The 20,393-nt window shown below is 46.0% G+C and overlaps 1 protein-coding gene across 1 annotated transcript in view; it reads right to left on the bottom strand.

Annotated features, from left to right (window-relative positions):
* FBXW10B (F-box and WD repeat domain containing 10B) overlaps positions 1–20,393 on the bottom strand; it is a 53,972-nt gene that overhangs the window by 31,913 nt on the left and 1,666 nt on the right. The window contains exons 3-8 of the mRNA XM_056848245.1: positions 20,048–20,185; positions 10,183–10,719; positions 6,763–6,906; positions 4,526–4,720; positions 4,313–4,440; positions 2,407–2,529 (exon numbers count right to left, since the gene is read on the bottom strand). Of these exons, the coding sequence (XP_056704223.1) occupies positions 2,407–2,529; positions 4,313–4,440; positions 4,526–4,720; positions 6,763–6,906; positions 10,183–10,719; positions 20,048–20,185 (1,265 nt within the window). The remainder of the gene's footprint in view (positions 1–2,406; positions 2,530–4,312; positions 4,441–4,525; positions 4,721–6,762; positions 6,907–10,182; positions 10,720–20,047; positions 20,186–20,393) is intronic.

Raw genomic sequence — 20,393 nt, 5'->3', positions numbered from 1 at the left:
ACAGAGAGAGATGCTGCACGTTTGGTAGTCCATCCTGCACCTGGGACCTTCTGCATGCCAAGAAGATGCTCTACCTCTGAGCAACAGCCTCTGCCAAGCAGAGGCTCTACCTCTGATCCACAGCCCCTCCCAAGGAGATGCTCCACCCCGATCCACAGCCCCTGCCAAGCAGATACTCTACCCCTGATCCACAGCCCCTGCCAAGGAGATGCTCTACCCCTGATCCACAGCCCCTCCCAAGGAGATGCTTACCCCTGATCCACAGCCCCTGCCAAGGAGATGCTCCACCCCTGATCCACAGCCCCTGTCAAGCAGATGCTCTACCACTGATCCGAAGCCCCTGCCAAGCAGATGCTCTCCCACTGATCCACAACTCTTTCCAAGCAGATGCTCTCCCACTGATCCACAGCCCCTGCCAAGCAGATGTTCTCCCACTGATCCACAGCCCCTGCCAAGCAGATGCTCTACCTCTGAGCCACAACCCCTGCCAAGCAGATGCTCTACCTCTGAGCCACAGCCCCTGCCAAGCAGATGCTCTACCTCTGAGCCACAACCCCTGCCAAGCAGATGCTCTACCTCTGAGCCACACCCCTGCCAAGCAGATGCTCTACCTCTGAGCCACAGCCTCCAGTTCAGGCTCGGCTGGGTCGGGTTGAGCAGGAGGGAGCAATATGTAGCGCCCCAACCCACATCTGCATTGGCTTCGGGGGAGAGCAAGGGGAGGGCCTCGGAGGGGCCCACGGAGCCAGCAGCGTGACCAGCGTGCATGCCAGTGCAGGGGGGGGGAGATGGGCGCTCAGGTTTTGGGAGCCCCAGTAGCATTCGACTATGGCGCATCCAGCGTGCAGGCCAGGGGATTGATGGGGGGGAGGGCCAGCCAGGGGCTCTCCGGCGGCGCGTCCAGCGTGGAGGCCGGGGAACAGGGGGGAGGACAGGACAGGGGCTCTCCGGCGGCACGTTCAGCGCGGAGGCCGGGGGATCCATGGGGGGGAGGGCAAGAAACCTCCGGCGGCGTGTCCAGGGCGCAGGCCGGGGGATTGATGGGGGGAAGGCCAGCCAGGGGCTCTCCTGCGGCGCATCCAGTGTGGAGGCCGGGGGATCGAGGGGGGGAGGGCAGGCCAGGGGCTCTCCGGCGGCACGTCCAGCTCGGAGGCCGGGGGATCGAGGAGGGTAGGGTAGGACAGGGGCTCTCCAATGGCGCATTCAGCGCGGAGGCTGGGGGATCAATGGGGGGGAGGGCAGGAAACCTCTGGCGGCATGTCCAGGACGCAGGCTGGGAGATCGATGGGGGGGGGAGGGCCAGCCAGGGGCTCTCCTGCGGCGCGTCCAGCACAGAGGCCGGGGGATCAAGGGGGGAGGGAAAGCCAGGGGCTCTCCGGTGGCGCATCCAGCACAGAGGCTGGGGGATCGAGGGGGGGAGGGAAGGCCAGGGGCTCTCCGGTGGCACGTCCAGTGCGGAGGCTGGGGGATCAAGGGGGGGAGGGAAGGCCAGGGGCTCTCTGGCGGCACGTCCAGGGCGCAGGCCGGGAGATCCATGAGGGGGCAGGGCAGGAAACCTCCAGCGGCGCATCCAGTGCACAGGCTGGGGGATCCATCGGGGGGAGGGCTGGGCAGGGAACCTCTGGTGGCGTGTCCAGCGTGCAGGCCGGTGATGCATGGGGGTAGAGCAGGGGGAGGGCTATGCAGAGGCATGCTCAGGCTTCCCAGCAAAGCCTGGCTAGCAACAACTAGCTCTGTGGAGCTTCTGGCCTAGGCAGGTGGGTCGCGGGCCGGATAAGATGATGTTGCAGACCGTTTCCGGCCCACGGGCCGGAGGTTCCCCACCCCTGACCTAGACCAACATCTTGTTTCACACAGTGACCAACCAGTTGCCCTGCAGGACCATCAGACAGGGCATAGTGGCCAAGGCTTTCCTCTTATGCTTCCTCCTAGCATTGGTATTATTTATTTATTTATTATTTACTTCATTTATACCCCATCTTTCTCCATAATGAGGACCCCGAGTGGCTTATATGACTCTGAGATTTGTGGCCTCTGAATTATGGAGATTAGCTTTAATTGCCATGGCTAGTAGCCATTGATGGATCTATCCTTCATAAATCTGTCTAACCCCAAGCTATCTTGAATGAAGCCCACTCCAACTACCATGCAGCGTGTGCTGGGATACACTAGGTCAACCTAGGCACAAAATAGCCTATACAAACTTGAGCTATTTTTCCTTTATTATGGGGACGGAAGAAGCATAACTCGAAGCTGATACAGTTCCTGCTTTCCATGCTCAAGCCGTGGTTTTCATCTGGGAGTCAACCACAGAGACTCAACAATCGATGGCAGAAAATCAAACAGAGCCCAGAATTTCCCACCACCTATTCAATTCCATTATCATGCAGAACACCCACAATGCACCTGAAGTTGCACCATCTCCTTACGTCCTGTCACTGGAACAATTTCGCCATCTTTGGTTATTTGAGGAATGGCAACCTTGACCACTCTGGCATAGTTGGCAATTGCTCCTTTAGGACATGTTCCCTGCAACAGACAAGAGATTAGGGTGTGAGAGAGTGGCAGGCCCCCGGTTACTCAGCGAACTTGGTGGTAGTGCAAGAATTTGAATTTTGGTCTCCCCAGTCCCCCTTCAACACTCAGACTCTGCTTGAATTATACCTCTGAACAATGGCCTTCTACATAAACTTAAATGTAAACCAGGGCTTTTAAGACGCTTATGCACTTTGTTTTATTTACTTGTGTGGGTGTGAGAAAAAGGGCTTTAATCAAGAACACCTTGGAAAGGGAATTATAATTATTTCCGGTTTCTTGCTACATGGATGAAAATCAAAATACTCATGCTGGCCTTGATTTGACCTCCATTTGCTTCCCTGCATTGCAGTTACTGCTGGAGTTCACTGCAGTCTGGCCTTTCCAGCCTCTAGGCAAAGAAAGTAGGATTATTTTTCCTGTCAGTACAACCCACCCTGACATACGTTACATCTGGTTCCTGGCCTTAAACACAGTTTCATGCTTCTACACCTTTTGGCTTCTGCATGGGAAGACAGGATCATTCAAAGTGACTGCTAGGAGTCTTGGGCGATGCCAGCCTGAAGCTTCGGAGCCAACAAAATAGCCCCCCCCCCAAGCAGTTGAGGTATAATGCATCCTTATCTATGGTACAGAATGTGGTGGTGAGGCTCCTGACTAGGGCCTCGCTCCGAGACCATATACAGCCAGTGCTCCGACAACTGCACTAGCTCCAACTGCAGTATCGGATAGGGTTGCCAGGTCCCTCTTTGCTACCAAAGGAGGTTTTTGGGGTGGAGCCTGAGGAGGGCAGGGTTTGGGGAAAGAAGGGACTTCAGTGCCAGAGTCCAATTGCCAAAGCGGCCATTTTCTCCAGGTGAACTGCTCTCTATTGGCTGGAGTTGTAATAGCAGGAGATCTCCAGCTAGTACCTGGAAGTTGCCAAGCCTAGTATTGGATCAGGTTCAAGCTGCTGGTTTTGACCTTTAAAGCCTTACATGGTCTGGGACCCTCGTATCTTCGGGACCGCCTCTCCTGGTATACCCCCCAAAGGACATTTTGTTCAGCTGATAACAGCCTGGTGGTGGTCCCCAGCCCTAGGAACGTGCGGCTGTCCTCAATGAGAGCCTGGGCCTTTCCGGCCCTGGCTCCTGCTTGGTAAAATGCTCTGCATAGTAACATCAAGGCCCTGTGGGACCTGAAAGAGTTCTACAGGACCTGTAAAACAGAACTACAACTGAGGACAACTGCGGGTGATATTAATGCTGGCCTCCCTACTCCCCACCCCCCTCCGACTTTTACAACTGATGTTATAGGAGGTGGGTTGCTGACTCGGTTTTGATTTGGTTTTGGCACCTATTAGGTCGCAGGGGGGACTGTATTAATCGGCGGTCATCTGTTTTAATAATCTATGAGATTGTATTTATGGTCTTAGATGTTTCATTACATGGTTATTTGTGTTTTTAATGTTGTTACCTGCCCTGAGCCTGGCTCTGGCCAAGGAGGGCGGGCTAGAAATTTTTTAAATAAATAAATAAATAAAGCAGGCCTCATGAAAAAGTGTGATTCCACAAAACTTCTCATGTTGCCTTTGAAAGATGTGGTCCTCTCTTGGGAGTCATCCATCAGTTGTTAGTTTCACGCATATACAATTGTCATTAAATACTTTGTAAAACATTGCTCACAAATTCATAGAAATATCATACCCATCTGCCCCAAGTGGCAAACATAGGGTAGAAGGAGTTTTTCTAGCTGCTGTATGACAACCAGGAAAAAAGGAGAAAGGCCAGCACAGTACCTGAAAGAAGGTAATCTCATGTCGTAGAGCGCGATGACCCACAATGTCCTTTCTTAACTCTTTGACCAGGAAGGACCAGTGTGAACTCACATGGGCACAGTGGATAAGGGACTTGGAGTCCAGCATTCCTAGACAATCATGAGGAAAAACTTCTTAATCCATTGCAACAAAAGGGAAGCATTAGAGAGCTGTGGAAGGGAAGGAGATCCTTACTTAAAATTTGCTTGGACAGCGGGATAGGCAAGCAGCGAATGAAGTCTATGCAAATTATAACCTTCTGGGAAGAAGGAGGCCAATGGGTGATGTCCAATGAAACCAACCAGCGGCTGAGTTCATCCTCATTCTCAGGTTTATCTCCAGATGATAGATCGGAGTCCTTCGACCAAGCTCTTTTTATACGCGGACGGCCTATGGTAAGGAGAAGGAAGTCAGTAGATCATTAAGAGATGGCTATAGGAAGAGCTGAGCTTTTGTTCCCAAAGGAGAAGCAGCAGCCCCAAGAATCTAGATAGCAGAAAAGGGATCATTTTAATGAGTCTTTCCTCTGCCTTGCAGTTGGCACATCCCTTGATAAACTTATCAGGAGGCAAGAGTTCCAGTTCTGTACTGTTTAAAGCTCTGTGGGCACACAGCAAATGAGTTTTTATCCCACTACCTCACCACGTGTTCCTGTTCTTATTGACACACCTCTACTCTACCCTTACAATGTCCTCAACATTCCCCAAGGTACCTAGCAAAAACAGAGTGTGGTAATCATGCTGGACGTGGACCTAGAACAGGCTTGGCCATGGTCTTGCTGGGTGGCATTAGGCAAGGAATGACCACTCTGTCTTGATTCTGAATGTGGAAATCAAAGCTTTCTATCAGTTTATTGCATTGTAATTTGTTGTTTTTGATTAGCCTCAAATAAATAAATTAAAACAGTGGTAAAATAAATGTTGGAGATGTGGAATGGATGGTGTAGCCTAATCTCATCACATCTTGTGAAGCTAAACAGGACCAGTACTTAGATGAGAGACTACCAAAGAAGGCTCTGCAGAGGAAGGCAATGGCAAACCACCTCTGCTTCTCACTTGCCTTGATGTCACCATAAGTTGGTTACATCGTGATGGCACTTACATACATACAGTAAATGTTATGACCTTTTAAATCTACTTATTTGCTGCTGTTGTTTCTATTTTTGATGCTGCCTTTATACTTTTATTTTTTCATCTGCTATTTTAGCCATTGTTAGTTACTATTGTGCTGCTATTAAAAAAATATGTGTTAGTGTTGATAATATTATTGTTTTGACATTTTAGTTTAGACCCAGTGCAGTGAAGCATCAACGGAAGCTGCCTTTCATACCTCTCACTTCTCCAAGCAACTTCTGATACTTCCCAAAGCTCATGTGGATCAATATGAACAAAAAAGATCAATATGAACAAAAAAGCTGGGCAGCCCAGAGTAATGTGGTGAAGAAGGGGAGCCAGGCAAAATTGTTTCCATTTCAGATTTGTGTTAGTCACATATGTTTTACCAATGGAAGCTCCATTGGTAGAAGAAGAAAATGAACTCCATTTCCCCCTTTTTCACTTGCATGCACTGGGCTCTGTAACTTTTTGTATACACAGGCCCTGAGACCTTTAACATCAGCTTATCTTTGAGGGGTTGTTGAGAGAAGGGGGAGGCAGGGCTGCCAGGCCCCAAGTGGGGTGGGGGATCCTCCTCCCTGCCCAATGGTGTGATATCACTTCGTGGAAAACCCAGAAGTGACAAGTCCTCTCTAGGAATTGCTGGAAACTCTATGGTTTTGCCTTAGAGTTTTGGCCAATGCTGAGAGAAGTGTGATATCCAGGAAAACCCGAAAGTGACATCATGCCATCACCCGACAGCCACCCCCCATCTCCCTGTCCCACCAGCCTCCCACTACACTTGCACTTCACCACAACCAACCCTTTTTAATTGTCCCTGTACCCCTGCAGTCTTCTAGTTGCCAACTTCTAGTCTTTCCCCCTTTGAAGATGCCCCACTTAAGGTGGCCCAAGAGCCTGTTCCTTATCCATATTGATTCCTATCTTGAGGAACGAGCTCCCGGAGGAAATGGGGGTGCTATCTTCAGAAGTTTTTAGAAAGGGCTATAAGGCCGTTTTATTTGCAGGGGCTTTTAATGGGGTTTAAGTTGCAGGAATTTTCTTGTGGGGAGGGTTTGTTGGGGCCTTATTGTTTTTTTATGTTTTTTTATTTTAAATCTTGGAATTGTAAATTGCTTTGAGCCACAAGGGAAAGGTGGGGCAATAATATTTCAACAAACCAACAATATAAGTTGCAAGCTGCCTTGGCAGAGAGGGCAGAGAAAACAATTTAAATAAATAACTAAATAGCAACGATCTGACTTACAGAGGAACCATACAATGTTTTACATTAAAGAATTTGCATGTTTGAAAGAGCCAGATGTAAACAAATAATACCAAATAGGCTGGTCTTCTCTGAAAAAAAGCTTCCAAACGCTGAAGAAGTATGAGGAGAGTGAGATGGAAGATAGTTCAGACCATGGGAGCCCGATTTCGGCTGCTCTTGCACAGGAGGCTGTTCTTCTTTGGCTTTACCCTCATCTTGCGGAAGAGATTTTGCAGGGACAAGAAGAGGACATATTAAACAAAAGCACAGTATTTTCCCTAGGTTGCCAAACTCCAGGTGGTGGCTGGAGGTTAAAACTGATCTCCAGGCGACAGAGATCATCTCACTTGGAGAAGATGGCCGTTTTGGAAGGAGGACTGTATGGCATTATCCCCCCATTGAAGTCCCTCCCCTCCCTAATCCCACCCTTTTCTGGCTCCACCCAAAAATCCCAAGGTATTTCCCAACACAGAGTTGCCAACCCTATTCCCCCCACATAAAACTTGCCTTCATAGGAAGAAATTAATCCGTCTAATAGTTCTGCCTTCATTCCCTTCTGTGTAGAGTTGCCAGGTCCCTCTTTGCAACCGGCAGGAGGTTTCTGGGGCAGAGCCTGAGAAGGGCGGGTTTTGGGGAGGGGAGGGACTTCAATGCCATAGAGTCCAATTGCCAAAGCAGCCATTTTCTCCAGGGGAACTGATCTCTTATCGGCTGGAGATCCGTTGTAATAGCAGGAGATCTCCAGCTAGTACCTGGAGGTCGGCAACCCTACTTTTGCACGATCAGGATCTTTGAGTTTCAGACATGTCCGAATGAATTAATCTGAGCCCTGATCATTGCAGGTTTAACGTCATGTGCATTTGTGCTCCACAGTAGTGTTCTGTGACTTTCAGCAGGTTATTGTCCTCAGATTGTTTCAAAGCCCTAAAGCAGTTTCATCTTCAGAGGCAGGGCAGCTTATCATTCTGTGGAGGGCACCAGAGAACCATAGTCCAGTGATGAATTTATGTGTGCATGATAGTATCATGTGTGCACGTATAGTGTTCCCCAGTTCCCTACAATCTTAATTCTCGTACTGCTTCCATCACAGAATCACTGAGTTGGGATAATCAAATGTGAAACTTAGTCAAACACCTTGTGTGTGAGTTCACTGTGTCTGACAAATGCCTTTCCAATCTTTTCTTGAAAGCTTCCTGGGAACAAGATTTCACAACCTCTCTCAGTTCCTTATTCTATTGCTGAACTGCTCTTATTTCCTAAATAAAACCATTGCTTTCTATGGTAGAGTGAAACAAACACCCCAAGTGTGTAGAGTTGCCAGCTTTTGGTTGGGAAATACCTGGAGATTTTGGGAGTGGAGCCTGAGGAGGGCGGGGTTTGGAGGGGGTAGGGAATTCAATGACATAGAGTCCAGCTGCCAAAGCGGCCATTTTCTGCAGGGGAACTGATCTCTGTCACTTGGAGATCAGTTGTAATAGCAGGAGATCTCCAGCCACCATCTAGAGGTTGGCAACCCTACAAGTGCGGTAGTGCACTCATTGGCCCCACCTTAGCTATTGCTTTGGTTGTTCTCCCTCTTGTTTCAAACACTCTTTGAAACTTCACTGTATCTTTTCTTAAACATTATTTTCCTGTAAGTGAAACACACCCAATTCTTTGATAGTTCCTAAAATTATTTTATATACCTGTTATTGCCCTCATAGTTTTACTGTTGATCCTTTCAAAAAAGTTCTTTTTTCTTGAACTTTGGTGCCTGGAGCTAGATCTACTCAGGACTTAACAGGTTGAATGGAAAAGTACTATTAAATCTTGAGGCCCAAAAATTACGCTAAGAATAGAACTTAAAATGGCATAATTGTGTGTCTCTGTGCAAAATTTACCTGTCTTCAGGTTATGATTCATCATAATCCCTAAATCTACATTCCACTGCCTGGTCCACCTTATTATAACTGTGCACTGCATGACTCTTCATACTGCAGTTATAGGTTTAATTCACATATAGCCCCAATTTTTAATAGTACATACATGATGGCATGGAAGTGAACTCTGGGCTCATGCTGCTCATCCTGAGCAGAACCTAGAGGGCTGTCCAGGTAAACAAATAGCTCCTGTTTGTGTATGTCATCCACTCTTTTGTCATGGAAGATCGTTTATTTGAATAAGACTGAGACATATTTATGCGCCTGAACTAACCTTGAAGGTTCTATGAGCTATGAGGGATCACAGAATCATTGAAACATAGAACTGGAAGGGACCACCAGGGTCATCTAGTCCAACCCCCTGCACAATGTAGGAAATTCACAACTACCTCCCCCAACACCCCCAGTGACCCCTACTCCACGCCCATAAGATAGCAACCACCACCCCCTCCAGGGTCCCTAGTCAATCTGGCCTGGAGGAAAATTGCTTCCTGACCCCAAAGTGGCAACAGGCACTACCCTGGGCATGCAAGAAAGGGCCACGAGAGCCAAACACTGATGCAAACCTTCCTGCCCTCCCTCTCATGATCTGCCTAAGTTCACAGAATCAGCATTGCTGACAGATGGCCATCTAGCCTCTGCTTAAAAACCTCCAAGGAAGGAGAGCCCACCACCTCCCAAGGAAGCCTGTTCCACTGAGAAACCGCTCTGTCAGAAACGTCTTCCTATGTTTAGTTGGAAACTCTTTTGATTTAATTTCAGTATGTGTGAGATCCAGGGAAGGTGAGTGCTTTCCTGGATCTCACACATACTGTGTGTCCTTGTGTCCAGCACAAGCTTGGACAAACCTCGGAGACATATCTGATTGTCCTGGATCACAAATGAGCCACATTCGGGCTTTGCTTATCACATCAAAAAGCTGCAACCAATTCAGTAGAAGTTTTCATCAGAAAGATGTAACACTACTACTCTCTGGAGTTAACAATGCAATCCTAACTAGGGTACTAGCTGGAGATCTCCTGCTATTACAACTGATCTCCAGCCAATAGCGATCAGTTCACCTGGAGAAAATGGGCGTTTTGGCAATTGGACTCTATGGCATTGAAGTCCCTCCCCAACCCCGTCCTCCTCAGGCTCCGCCCAAAAAACCTCCCGCCGGTGGCGAAGAGGGACCTGGCACCCCTAATCTCAACACCCTTTTAAGCCCACTGACTTCAATAAAATTGCACAAATTATACCTTTCTAAGTACAGTGAAAAAACATTCTTTTCTGAATAAAGTGGGACTTTCTTCTAAATAGACCCACTTAGGATTTCTACGTGACCAGTTACTAAACACCTTACTCTGCAATGGAATGTAGGAATGCAATTAGGCCACCAAATGTCTGAGGGACAAAACTGGGCACATCTTTTGACTATGATGGCTGACTGCGTGTTACGAATCTGTCCCACTCTGATCTCTCTAGAGATAAGTGCAGTCATAACTGAATCCATATCACTTCTGCCATTTATTATTTTTGTTGCCTGTTTAAGGGCCAGAAACAGCACCCACCCACCCATCTTTGTATTGTTACCGATTTTCAGAGTTTTGGGGGAGACCTTCAGGTCCTTGACCAAAAGGATACGGATCAGGCTGGCAGCCATAAGCAGCAGCTGTGAGTCGCACATCTGCAGCAGAAGCAGTGTGTAGTTTGCTTTGGACCAGAAGCTGGCATTTAAGAACCACTTCCAGAGGTCTGAAATGGACTGCTTCAGCGTCTGTACATTCAGTGCCCGATTCAAGGTGGATGGAGCCAGGAACTTGGAAGCGACAGAAGAATGGCTGTAAATGAAGTCCTTGCTGCAGTAGGTCGACCTCAAGAGGTTCCAGGTATATTTCAGCAGGTCCTGACTTCTGAACCTTTTTATGACGCCTGCAACAAATTGCCTCTGAGTAATAGAGCTGGCTCTCGTGAACCATTCCCGGGTAGCAAAAACCTTCCAGGACAAGATGCAAGATTTGCAGCTGTGGCAAACAGGCACCAAGTCAGTTTGCTTCTCACACCGTAGGTCTGGAGTGTAGTCTAGTTTATATTCCAAGAGCTCTGGTTCGATCTTCATTGTGCCAGCCCCTATTTGAGACAATAAAAAGACAGTAAGAGACAGAGCTTCGTAATTACTCCCTTTTACACTGTTCAATTGTAAATATCCTTCTAGAGAACAGACCAGAGTATGTAACATGGGACAGAGACACGGTCTGTTTGTAGAACTCTCTCTTTTTTCAAAACTCCTAGGAGATACTGTTGCTACTGTAATTCTTCTACAATGGGCACAAGTGAAAAACAGTCGCTACCATAATGTATTGCTTCTAATAGACTAACAGAAAAATTCTATACCGTAGATTTAGGATGGTTGTGGAAAAGTTCTATTTCTGCATCAGCATTTGAGTGGAATGCTAGTTAAAGATCAAAGATTCCTCTAGTTTTTCACAGAGATAAAATTGCTTAGGAAGATTTTTTAAAATTAAAAGGTAATGTAGGGTTGCCAGCTTCCAGGAACTAGCTGGAGATCTGTTATTACAACTGATCTCCAGCTGATAGAGATCAGTTCACCAGGAAAAAATGGCCACTTTGGCAATTGGACTCTATGGCATTGAAGTCCCTCCCCTCCCCAAACCCCACCCTCCTCAGGCTGTGCCCCCAAAATCTCCAGGTTATTTCCCAACCCGGAGCTGGCAACCCTAACTAGTAGCCAATATACAATAATCTTAGTATTCCAGGGTACTGTATATAATTGAGGGTGCAATCTGTCCAATTTCCCTTTCTTTTTCTTTTAAAAATCTGCAAGTATTCTTAACGGTTCAAGCCTCCAGTAAGCAAAATGCCCCAGGAAAAGAGCCACCCCCTCTCCTGCCACACACCTATGGAGAAAGGATAGACTATTGGCAATGACTGAAGGCTGGTAGAGCCTGAGGAGGGTGGATTTGGTGAGGGGAGGGACTTCAGTAGGGCATAATGCCATAGAGTCCACCTTCCAAAGCAGCCATCTTCTCTAGGTGAAGTTAGCTCTGTCGCCTGGAGATCAGCTGCAATAGTGGGTGATCCCCAGTTGCCGCCTGGAGGTTGGCAACCCTAGGCCAGAGTGGCCTTGGCAGGGGTGAGAACATGATGGCCAACCTGAAGGTGGAGGGTAGACTATATGGCATTATAACCTGCTATGGTCTCTCCCCTCTCCAAACCCCACCCTCCCCAGGCTCCATCCACAAATCTCCAGAAATTTATCAACCTAGAGTTGGTAATCCCAGGTAGGTGACTTTTCCCCATGGCCTTTTGGCCAATTTACCCCTGATGAAATATCAGTCGCGTAATGTAGGAGATCCGAATCAGCTACGCAGAGCGGGTATAGCTACATTTATTGCTGACGTACATCATAAGGCCTCAGCTAGGCTTCCATCTTAGAATAGCCCAGAACCACCACCCCCATGCCCAGTGATATTCCCCAACAATGACTAAATTAGGCCACTAGGTGGCAACAACTGAGCATATATTATAAATCCGTGTCTTACAAGAAAGTTATACCAGTCTTAGTACATTTGATTCATTTTCTGATTACCCAGATGAAAGATATCCCCCTGACTCCGTCTCCATTTTGTTCCTTGCATGTCTCAATATAGGCGTCGTCATATGGTTCGTTTTCGAGGAATACACACAATCGTAAAGACCCTTCCCAGAATTAAAGATGGATTCAGATAGATAGCAAGGGCTATTTATTCTCCAAAGTGTTGTGTTCCAGGAATATACAATTATATGGTGACCTGAGTAAACCCACACACACACGTAGGGTTGCCAACCTCCAAGTGGGGAAAAGGACAATTGTTCTTTTTCTTTTTGTAACCTTTTTGTAACCTCCGGTGGGGTCTGGGGAATTTTTTTTTTAGTGCACTGTAGTGCATGGTAGTGCAGTCGAGACACTATGGGTAAACAAAAGAAATAAGAAATAATAATGATATTATCTGCTATCGACCACCAAACCAGGCAGAGGACTTGGATGGGACGCTCCTAGACCAGATCACAAAGTTCTCCCATGGTGGTCATGGGAGATTTTAATTACCCAGATATCTGTTGGAAGTCCAATGCTGCTAAAAATGCAAGATCCAATAAATCCCTGACTTGTCTTGCTGACAACTTCCTATTCCAGAAAGTGGACAGGGAAACAAGGGGATCTGCTATCTTAGACTTGATTCTCACCAACAGGGAAGAACTGGTCGATGAGGTTAAAGTAGTAGGCACCCTGGGTAGTAGTGACCACGTACTCTTGGAATTTACAATCTTGGGGAAAGGAAAACCTGTACATAGTCAGACATATAGGTTGGACTTTAAAAGAGCAAATTTTAACAAACTTAAACTTATGCTAGGTAGAATCCCATGGTCGGAAATACTTAAGGAGAAGGGAGTTCAAGAAGGGTGGGCGTTTCTTAAAAATGAAATACTGAAGGCACAATCCCAAACCATTCCTATGAGAAGGAAAAATGGGAGGAGCCTAAAGAGGCCAGGGTTGCTCCATAAACAGCTTTTTAAAGAGTTGAGAAATAAAAAAAGACTCATTTAGGAAGTGGAAGGTAATGCCCAAGTATTTAAAACTCTTCACCTGATGTATTTTGGCCTTACCAATACGCCAGCTGAAGGGAGACCACTTCTTAGAAAAGACTAAGATGTTAGAGTAATTGATATTAAGAAGGTTTAGATGGCAATAATTTTCAAATGATGGGGGAGACTTGTGTGAGCAGTAGTGTGTGTGAAAAGAATCTTGGGGTCTTAGTAGACCAAACACTGAACATTTGTCAGCAGTGTGATGCGGTAGCTAAAAAGGCACATGCAGTCTTGGGCTGCATCAACAGAAGTATAGTGTCCACATCACACAAAGTGATGGTATCACTTTACTCCGCTCTGGTTAGACCTCAACTAGAGTACTGTGTTCAGTTTTGGGCACCGCAATTTAAGAAAGATGTAGACAAGCTGGAACGTTTCCAGAGGAGGGCAACAAAGATGGTGAGGGGTCTGGAGACCAAGTCGTATGAGGAAAGGTTGAAGGAGCTGGGTATGTATAGCCTGAAGAGGAGAAGACTGAGAGGTGATATGAGAACCATCTTCAAGTACTTGAAGGGCTGTCATATAGAGGATGGTGCCGAGTTGTTTTCTGTTGCTCCAGAAGGTTGGACCAGAACCAATGGGTTGAAATTAAATCAAAAGAGTTTCCGTCTAGACATTAGGAAGAATTTTCTAACAGTTAGAGCAGTTCCTCAGTGGAACAGGCTTCCTCGGGAGGTGGTAAGCTCTCCTTCCCTGGAGGTGTTTAAGAAGAGGTTAGATGGCCATATGTCAGCAATGGTGATTCTGTGACAATAGGCAGATGATGAGAGGGAGGGCATCTTGGCCATCTTCTGGTCACTAGGGGTGTGTTGGGGGAGGTAGTTATGAATTTCCTGCATTGTGCAGGAGGTTGAACTTGATGAACTTGATGACCCTGGTGGTCCCTTCCAATTCTATGATTCTAACTGATCTCCATACAACAGAGATCAGTTCCCCTGGAGAAAATGGCTGCTTTGGAGGGTGAACTCTAGGGTTGCCAGGTCCCACTTCGCCACTGGCGGGAGGTTTTTGGGGTGGAGCCTGTGAAGGGTGGGGTTTGGGCAGGGGAGGGACTTCAGTGCCATAGAGTCCAATGGCCAAAGTGGCCATTTTCTCCAGGTGAACTGATTTCTATTGGCTGGAGATCAGTTGTAAGAGCAGGAGATCTCCAGCCAGTACCTGGTGGTTTGCAATAAAGAACAGCAGTAGGCTCAGTGTTCTAATAACAAATAAGAACACAATTCAGGTAGAATACTGAATCAACAAGATATATTCAAACTAAGGAGCCAATATCACTAAGCAAGAAGGATACAAAATTACAATATTACAATGAATACAAAAGGTGAACAAGCATCAGAACAAGCATCAGAACAAGCATCTTTCTCCACCACCACACTTCTTATTAGATTTACTTGACCTAATTTTTGAGAACACGTTTTTTCGTTTTGGATCTGATTTCTTTCTGCAAGTTAAAGGGGTAGCTATGGGCTCGTCTTGCGCTCCTTCCGTAGCGAACCTTTATATGAACAACTTTGAGAAACTTTACATATATCAGAACAATCCTTTTGCCTCCAATATACTTTTTTACAAACGTTTTGTTGGTGATTTAATTCTTTTGTTTGACACAGCTGATTCTTTTGACTAGTTTACGCAATGGATTAATACTCTCAATACTAATCTTCAGTTTACTGGCAATTGCAATCCTAATCAAATTTCTTTTCTAGATCTTGACATCTTTGTCTAGCAGGATCGCACTTTGGCCGTTAAACCCTTTAGAAAAGCTCTTGCTAAAGATACAGGGTTGCACTACACTTCAAATCATCCTTTACATCTAAAAAACAATCTTCCCTTCAGCCAATTGCTGCGTCTAAAAAGAAATGCAACCCGTGAATCTGACTTTTCTATTGCAGCATCAAGATTAGTAGGGACACTTGAGAAAAGAGGTTATCCCAGAAAACTATTAAAGCAAGCTAGACATCGGGTTAATAATAGAGATCCTTATTTACAAAATCCCAACAGAATGACAAACAACAACAAAATTTTTGTTCTCTTACTTACAGCCGGCATTCTTATGCAATACAACAATGCATAAGAAAACATTGGCATATTCTTCGTGACATCCCAGGCTGTACAGAACCGCCTTTATTTGGCTTACACCGCACCAGCTCTTTTAGAGACAAGCTTGTGCATTCTGATCTTAGTAAACCACCTCTGAGGAATCCCGCTATCAGCAATTTTAGATGCAGTGGCTGTTCCGTCTGTGCTTTAAGTCTTCCAGTAAAGGGATTTAGATCTGCTTCTTCTGATTTCCGATTCAAATTATTAGATTTTTCTAACTGTGCCACCAGCAAAGTTGTTTATGCCGTCACTTGTAGCTGTTCTTTACTTTACATCGGAAGCACTGTTAGACAAGTGCGACTTAGTATAGGCTAACATCGATCGCGCATACGTTCTCACAATAGCGAGGCACTTTTAACTAGTCATTTCTTAGAGAAAAAACATAGCGAGAATGATCTTAGATTTTTTGTTTTGTGGGAATACAAAGATCACCCACACAATTCTAATGATGTGCAAAAAGTGCTCTTACAACACGAAATGCGCTTCATTTTTTTGTTTAACACGCTTACCCCCCATGGTCTCAATTCAGAATTTGATTTGTCTTGTTTTTTGTGAATGGTCCCTTTAAGATGATACAGCTATTCCACAGCTGTAACTATTTGAATGCAAGACTCTGCTTTGTATCTTTACTGAATAACTCCATGAGAGAAGCAGCCTGTCTGGGGAGCATATGAGCTGTTGCTGACTATAGATTGAAAATTCAAGCTTGTTTGGTAAGATTAACTATTTATATTTGTATTATTATCAAACATGTATTTTATATGTTTGTAGTCCACTTTGAGATAGTTTTGACATTGTTTTGATGTATCATGATCAGGCTGAAGAAGCCACTTTTACGTGGCGAAAGCGCTGGGAATACCTGGGATGGCATTTCCTTGATCACCTATGCCTGACACTACCAAGCAATCTGCGACAAGCCAAGCCATTTGTGTTTTGGAGTGAGCAATTCCACTCCTTAACAACTTTGTTGAGCTTCTGTTGGCTGTCAGCTGTTTCTGATGCTTGTTCACCTTTTGTATTGTAATATTGTAATTTTGTATCCTTGCTTAGTGATATTGGCTCCTTAGGAGCGTTGTTTGAATATATCTTGTTGATTCAGAATTCTACCTGAATTGTGTTCTTATTTGTTATTAGAACGCTGAGCCTACTGCTGTTCTTTATTGCAAGCTAACTTTACAGTTTTTGTGAGTCCTTCTTACCCCAGTACCTGGTGGTTGGCAACTCTAGTGAACTCTGTGGCATTATATCCTACTGAGGTCCCTCTCCTCCCCAAACCCCACCCTCCCCAGACTCCACCTACAAAATCTCCAGGAATTTCTCAAGGCAGAGCTGGCAACTAGGGTTGGCAACCCTACTGGTTATTTAAATAAGGCCCAGAAGCCAGCTGGGGATGTGACAGCTGATTCTGCTCAGAGTGCTGGGGGGGCGGAGGTCAGTGGTGTTTCAACCCTTCCCCACTTCTTACTGAAACCTAGTGCGTCCTCTAATGGCAAGAGTAGTTGGGTGGAGGGGCAAACAGTGTGTCAAGAGCAGGAGGACCCCCACAGTATGAACTGAACTGCAAAGATTCCCAGTAAAACTGTGAAGCTGGACAGATTACAGGTATGAGAAAGACTATTCGGTCAATCAGTGAGTGCAGTACAAAGTGCAGTACAAAGTGCAGTACAACAATTCATTCTAGCAGGAAAAAAATCATAATTAAAAAAATAAAACCATAGAGTTTCTCACAATTTCTAGAGCTATGAGATGTCACTTACCAGTTTCCACCAGAAGTGATGTCACACTAGGCATTTTTCTCTCTCCTGTGTTACTCAGAGCAGCAGCAGGCGGGTTCTGTCAGGAGGCCTCCCACCATAGTAGGAGACATGGCAACCTTAGAGAATTATGAAGATTCTGTTTAGCACCCAATAATGGTTAGTACATTCTGGAGAATGGTTAGTACAACTGGAGATTCTGAGTCTTTTTTACAGGCAGACTCATGTAAAGAGCATTACAGTAGTCTAGCCTCAAGGTAACCATGTTGACTGTAGCCTCTGAAGAGAGAAACAGTGCCCTGGCTAGGCTAGAGTGTCAACTGGCATTGTCTGTAAATCACACTAATAAGAGCAAGTAGACTTCAGATAGGCCAGGCAGCCGCAGAGGAGTCCACTGAATTCAGCAGAGTTGGGTTGAGCTACATTTTTAATCCTCCAGAAGGAAAAGGTAGGAAGGGTCCTCTGTCTCCATTTGGTGTTTCTTCCTCTCCTTCACACTTGGCTGTCATCCTCTTTACTTCATTTTCTCCCTCTCTTCTCTCAGTTTTCCACCAGCTTTTGTTCCTCATCAGTTAACCATGCTCTGATTACATGCAGGCTGGACTACTGCAATGAAGGTCTACTACACAAGACTTTCCAGAAGCTTTAATTGGTTCATAATCTGAGCAGGAGGTTGCTTGCTAGTCTGAGTTGTGCCCAGGTTGCTAGTCTGTTTCCAGGCACCATTCAAGATGCTGGTCACTACCTATAAATGATGGGCCTTGGTCTGATCCAGCAGGGCTTTTCTAATGCTCTTATATTTAGGCCCCAGGCCATGAAAGGTTTTAATGGTCATAACCAGCACCTTGAATTAAACTCAGAAACAAACTGAAGCCAATTTAGATGTTTCAAAAGGGTCAAGATGTGTTCTCATAAGCTAGCCCCTGACAGTGATTGGGCAGCAACATTCTGGACCAGCTGTGGTTTCCAGGTCATCTTCAACACCCATATAAGAGCACAGCATGTTACAGTAGTCTAACCACAAGGTGACAAATGCATGGACCAGCAGGGTCATGTCAGCTGAGTCTTAGAAAGGAGAGAATTGGTGAACCAGATGCAGGGGATAGATGGCGCTCCTGGCCACTGTGCCAACCTGCTTTTCCAATAGCAAGGCTAGATCCATGAGAACCCCCTATCAGAGGCAGTCTTAGCCATGGGGCATACCCAAGGCATCTGCCATCCATCCAAGGCTCCATCCCCTGATACAAGGGGAAAGAACAGAGAGAGCACACTCCTGCTGCTACATGAGCCTGCTCCCTCCGGGGCTTGGGCTACCGGCACAGTAGCAGCCACATCTGCCAACCCCCTTGGCAGCTGGCTTGAGAGGAGCCCCTCGCTTGAGGCTGGGATAGCCCCAGAAGGGGAACGGTGGGGAGCAGCTGGGGGAGGTGCAGTAATTCTGGGGCCCCAATCTGGACTTTTTTTCACTAAGACTGCCCCTATCCCAAAGCTTTTCACCTGCTCTGCAAAAACCATCTGGGAAAAGTAGATCCAGTTCCTCTAGAGCAGTGGTTCCCAATCTGTGAAACATCTCCTAGTGCTCCTTGAAGAGATTGGAAAGAAAAATACTACTGTCATTTGGTTTAGTATATAGGTGCTAGGTGAAAATTAGTGCTCTGTGACGAATTTCTCTCCTGAAAAGTGCTCCATGACTCAAAAGGTTTGGGAACCTCTGCTCTAGAACAACAGCCTTCACGGACAGCATTACCTCTGTCTTGTCTGGATTCAGCTTCAGCTTCTTCTGCCTAAGCCACCTAACCATGGCCTGAAAAGCACCAGTTCAGAACCAAGACTGACATATCTGGAAGTTTAGATATCAAAATATAGAGCTGGATGTCATCTGCCTATTGATTCATTATACTGAATCAGTTCATTTGAGACAAATGCAGCATAGGTTTTTTACTAGCAATATGTCAGTTTGTTTTTAAGGTACCACAAGATTTATGTTGCTTTGTGGTTCAACAAACCAACATATCAGTTAGTTCCCCAGGCAGTACTCTTCAAGTGACATCTTGCTGCTGAAGCTGGAACCTGAATAGAGAAATCAATAACGAGATCAGCAAGATACTAAAGTGGCAATATCACAAATAGCAGCATTTGTAGACCTATGAATGGGTGGGGATAAGGACAGAGAAACACACACACTGCAGGGTATTCACTGTTTGTGTTTCAACAGTAATGAAAAAGTCCAGCAAATATTTACCTGACCCTCCTGCCCCCAGCTCTGAGACAGGTTTATTTCAGGGTTTGGTTGGTTCTGTTCAAGGAAAGGGGAGAATGGAAGAAGGGGAAATAGATAAAAAAGAAATCTAGTTGGGTTTCCTCCAGCTGGTATCCCTAAGAGATGAAACTCAGGTGTGGTTCTTTCCCTTACTAATTTAAAAATGTAAGAAGCTAGGCAACAGTCACAGCCAACAACCCACAACAGTGATATAGGGCTAACTAAAGATTACAAGAAGTCTAATCTGTGTTCTTCCTTATTCTCAATACTTTCCCTTTACCCACTAGACTCTGCAAGCTTTCCCAATGACCAATATGCTTTCCCAATTATGATGACCAAAGTACAGAGTGAGTGAACCAACTCCCATTCCCAAATTGTTCTTGTTATTGAATGGTGGACTGGTGGGTTTGGTTGCTGTTGTTCTTGCCCTAGGTACCACTGTTTGGGTCAATATTGCAACAGTTAAGCATTCTGGTCTATGTGAGTGAGACAGAAAATGGGTTTTGCTTCCCGTTCCTGGCTCCTAATAATGGTAATTTTGAAAGAGGCAACATGTGAACCTCTGTGTTGCTTCATGAAAAAGTGGACTTGGTCCAGAAAAACACACTTTATCCCTGATATTTTGGATTGCCAGTGTGATGCTGCTGCTGCTGTTGTTGTTGATAACCTCACTTCTTGGATTGCAGGCAGTAGGACTTACTTTGGGACTGTGCTATTAAGATAACCACACTTGGCCAGACACAATAAGAGACAGGAGACACAACAAGAATATCTCCATTTTGGGGGATGAGCCTTCTAACGTTGCCCAGAGCAGATCCCAGGGAGAAGCAGGCAAACACTGCCAAAGAGGCAGGCACTTGCAGAAGCACCTTTCTCTTCCTTCAGCAACTAGTCCCAAGTACAGAGGAGTCAGCTAATAGTTTTGCTATACTTTGGCCGCAGTGATGGACTGGCCATTAAGGCCACTGGGAAGACGCCCAGTGAACCAATAGTCTGGGGGCCACCTCGCACCGAGTCACCCCAAACTAGGGTCCACCCCTTGCGAG

The sequence above is a fragment of the Euleptes europaea genome, chromosome 1, assembly GCF_029931775.1.
Source record: "Euleptes europaea isolate rEulEur1 chromosome 1, rEulEur1.hap1, whole genome shotgun sequence".
Classification (NCBI taxonomy): domain Eukaryota; kingdom Metazoa; phylum Chordata; class Lepidosauria; order Squamata; family Sphaerodactylidae; genus Euleptes; species Euleptes europaea.
Note: the sequence above shows the minus strand (reverse complement) of the source record. Positions and strands in the feature narration are given on the sequence as shown.